General features: G+C 49.7%; 1 protein-coding gene across 1 annotated transcript; it reads right to left on the bottom strand.

Annotated features, from left to right (window-relative positions):
- Nucleotides 1-409: 409 nt before the first annotated feature.
- On the bottom strand, nucleotides 410-1,793 carry P2RY8 (P2Y receptor family member 8). Its single transcript, XM_055565104.1, has one exon. It carries the CDS (start codon nucleotides 1,791-1,793, stop codon nucleotides 729-731), a length of 1,065 nt encoding a protein of 354 aa, XP_055421079.1. The 3' UTR covers nucleotides 410-728.
- Between the last annotated feature and the right edge of the window lie 2,180 nt (nucleotides 1,794-3,973).

The following is a 3,973-nucleotide window of genomic DNA, read 5'->3' as shown; positions in this document are numbered from 1 at the left end:
ACGGGGTCTAGGGCCACCCTGATCCTGTAGGTCACACTCTGATATTCCGGGCAGACGTGGATTTGCAGGGTTGGGACACCATCCACTCCGCCACACGCGTGTGTGGTTCTCATTCCCAAGCAATGACGTCGGGGGACCAACTGCTCGCGTTAACATCGGCTCACAATCCCACCAACATCTCTGAGGTCTGATGGGGGGGATGTCACCTGCTTTGCAGCCACCCTGCCCTGGGGGTCTCCCTGAGCCCCTCCCCACTGGCCCCTGCCAGGTGTCACCTTACAGGCTTCAGAGCTGTTTTCTTCTCCATCCCCCCACCCCACCCCCCCGAGGGAACCCTGAACTTATCCTATGCTTCTCCCTGTCATGCACAGAGGTTATTTCAGGCAGAGCCTGACGACCTGCTGTCTCAGCATCCCCGGCGCTCCAGGAACTGCGGTCCATCATCTTTTCAAAACCTCACAGCTGCGGGGGGCTGCTGCGGGTTCGTGTGCTCGCTGGTCTCGCCCGGTCCTCAAAGGATCGCAGGGGTCAGGCCAGGAACCACCGCAGACCCCAGGAGGACCTGCTGTGGCTGGGGGCGGTCGGCGGGGAGGCGGCAGGCAGAGAAGGCTCCCGTCCAGCGTGGTCCGGCTGAATCCCAGCGCACCCAGAGTGACGGAAAACAGGCCCCAAAGACGCCTGGTGTCCTTCAACGCCCCCCGCTCCACTCGCGATGAGGAGTGCCTGTCTCAGAACACGCTCTCCTGCCGTTTCACGCTGGGCCTCTCGGGCGCCTCCTGCCCGTCCACGGAGCGCGCGGACAGGGTCCGCCCGGAGAAGAGGCTCTCGTGGCGGCTGTCGGGGCTGTCGGCGGCGGGCAGCGGGCCGTAGCCCAGGTAGTCGCGGAGGCGCAGCTGGAACTCGCTGGACGCGAAGTAGTAGACGAAGGGGTCCAGGCAGTTGTTGAGGCAGCTGAGGCAGAGCGTGAGCTTGTAGATGTGGTAGTAGCTGCGGCCCAGGAAGAGGCGGCTGACCATGTGCACCAGGAGCACGAAGTTGTTGGGGGCGAAGCAGGCGACGAAGGCGAACAGCACCACGGCGGCCAGGGAGACGGCGCGGCGCCGCTGCGCGCGGCCGTGGCGGTCGGCGGAGCGCAGCAGCGTCAGGATGGTGGCGGTGTAGCAGGCCACGGTGACCACGAAGGGGATGAGGAAGAGCACGACGAAGAGCGTGAAGAGGAAGGCGGCCCACATGGCCACGCTGGGCAGCATGTTGGACTTGAGCACGTCGAAGCAGGTGACGATGCCCAGCGCGTCCACGGCGTAGGTGAGGTCGGTGCGCGCCAGCGGGGACAGCGCCGCCAGCAGCAGCAGCCACGCGGCGGCGCACGCAGCCAGCGCGTAGCGGCGGCGGCGCCAGCGTGCGGACGCCAGCGGGTACACGACGCCCAGGAAGCGGTCCACGCTGATGCAGGTCATGGTGAGGATGGACGAGTACATGTTGGCGTAGAAGGCCACGGTGACGGCGTTGCAGAGCAGCACGCCGAACACCCAGTGGTTGCCGTTGCAGTGGTAGTAGATCTGGAACGGCAGCACGCAGGCCAGCATGAGGTCCGTGACGCTCAGGTTGATCATGAAGATGACCGACGGCGTCTTGGGCCCGATGTGCCGGCAGAGCACCCACAGCGAGAACAGGTTGCCCGGGATGCTCACCAGCGCCACCAGCGAGTACACCACGGGCAGCACCACCGCGATGGCCGGGTCGCGCAGCATCAGGATGGTGGCGTTGTCCGGGCGCGTCATGTTCACGTCCATGCTGCGGCCGTTGGGGGTGGCCTCGGGATACGGGGTGCCGATCTGCAAGACAAGGAGGGAAAGGGGGGGTACCGGGCAGGTGAGAGGCGCCGGAGGACGGGCTGTCCTGGGAGAGGGGCGGACACACGGGAGCGTCACGGGTGCACACACACGTTCGCGGGAGCGCCGATGTCCTATGGTATATGCACGTGTGATATAGACACACACATTACATATATATATGTGACACACACACCATATTGTATGTGTATATGTGTATATATGTGATATACACACACACCCCATATTGCATGTATATATGTGTGATATACACACACACACACCATATACCATGTACACATGTATATATATATATATATACTTGACACACACCATACTGTATGTATATATGTATATATATATGTGACACACACCATATTCCATGTATATATTATATATATGTGATACACACACCATATTCCATGTATATATCTATATATGTGATATATATACACACACCATATTGTATGTATATATGTGTATATATGTGATATATATACGCACACATATTGTATGTATATATGTATATATATGTGATATATACACACACACCATATTGCATATATATGTATATATATATGTGATACACACACACCATATACCATGTACACATATATATATACTTGACACACACCATATTGCATGTATATATGTATATATATGTGTGATATATACACACACATACCATATACCATGTACACATGTATATATATATATATACTTGACACACACCATATTGCATGTATATATATATGTGATATATACACACACACCATATACCATGTACACATGTATATATATATACTTGACACACACCATATTGCATGTATATATGTATATATATGTGATATATACACACACACCATACTGTATGTATATACATATATATATGTGACACACACCATATTGCATGTATATATTATATATATGTGATACACACACCATATTCCATGTATATATCTATATATGTGATATATATACACACACCATATTGTATGTATATATGTGATATATATACGCACACATATTGTATGTATATATGTATATATATGTGATATATACACACACACCATATTGCATATATATGTATATATATATGTGATACACACACACCATATACCATGTACACATATATATATACTTGACACACACCATATTGCATGTATATATGTATATATATGTGATATATACACACATGCCATATTGTATATGTATATATCTATATATGTGATATATACACACACACACCATATTGCATTATATATGCATATATGTGTGACACACACACCATATTGCATGTATAGATCATGAAAAAGGCAAGAGAGTTCCAGAAAAACATCTATTTCTGCTTTATTGACTATGCCAAAGCCTTTGACTGTGTGGGTCACAATAAACTGTGGAAAATTCTGAAAGAGATGGGAATACCAGACCACCTGACCTGCCTCTTGAGCAACCTATATGCAGGTCAGGAAGCAACAGTTAGAACTGGACATGGAACAACAGACTGATTCCAAATATGAAAAGAAGTACATCAAGGCTGTATATTGTCACCCTGCTTATTTAACTTCTATGCAGAGTACATCATGAGAAACGCTGGGCTGGAAGAAGCACAAGCTGGAATCAAGATTGCCAGGAGAAATATCAATAACCTCAGATATGCAGATGACACCACCCTTATGGCAGAAAGTGAAGAGGAACTAAAGAGCCTCTTGATGAAAGTGAAAGAGGAGAGTGAAAAAGTTGGCTTAAAGCTCACCATTCAGAAAATGAAGATCATGGCATCTGGTCCCATCACTTCATGGGAAATAGATGGGGAAACAGTGGAAACAGTGTCAGACCTTACTTTGGGGGGCTCCAAAATCACTGCAGATGGTGATTGCAATTAAATTAAAAGACGCTTACTCCTTGGAAGGAAAGTTATGACCAACCTAGATAGCATATTCAAAAGCAGAGACATTACTTTGCCAACAAAGGTCTGTCTAGTCAAGGCTATGGTTTTTCCTGTGGTCATGTATGGATGTGAGAGTTGGACTGTGAAGAAAGCTGAGCACTGAAGAGTTGATGCTTTTGAAGTGTGGTGTTGGAGAAGACTCTTGAGAGTCCCTTGGACTGCAAGGAGATCCAACCAGTCCATTCTGAAG

Source organism: Bubalus kerabau, chromosome X (genome assembly GCF_029407905.1).
Source record: "Bubalus kerabau isolate K-KA32 ecotype Philippines breed swamp buffalo chromosome X, PCC_UOA_SB_1v2, whole genome shotgun sequence".
Taxonomy (NCBI): Eukaryota; Metazoa; Chordata; class Mammalia; order Artiodactyla; family Bovidae; genus Bubalus; species Bubalus kerabau.
The sequence above is the reverse complement of the archived record's forward strand: the minus strand, read 5'-3'. Positions and strand labels throughout refer to the sequence as shown.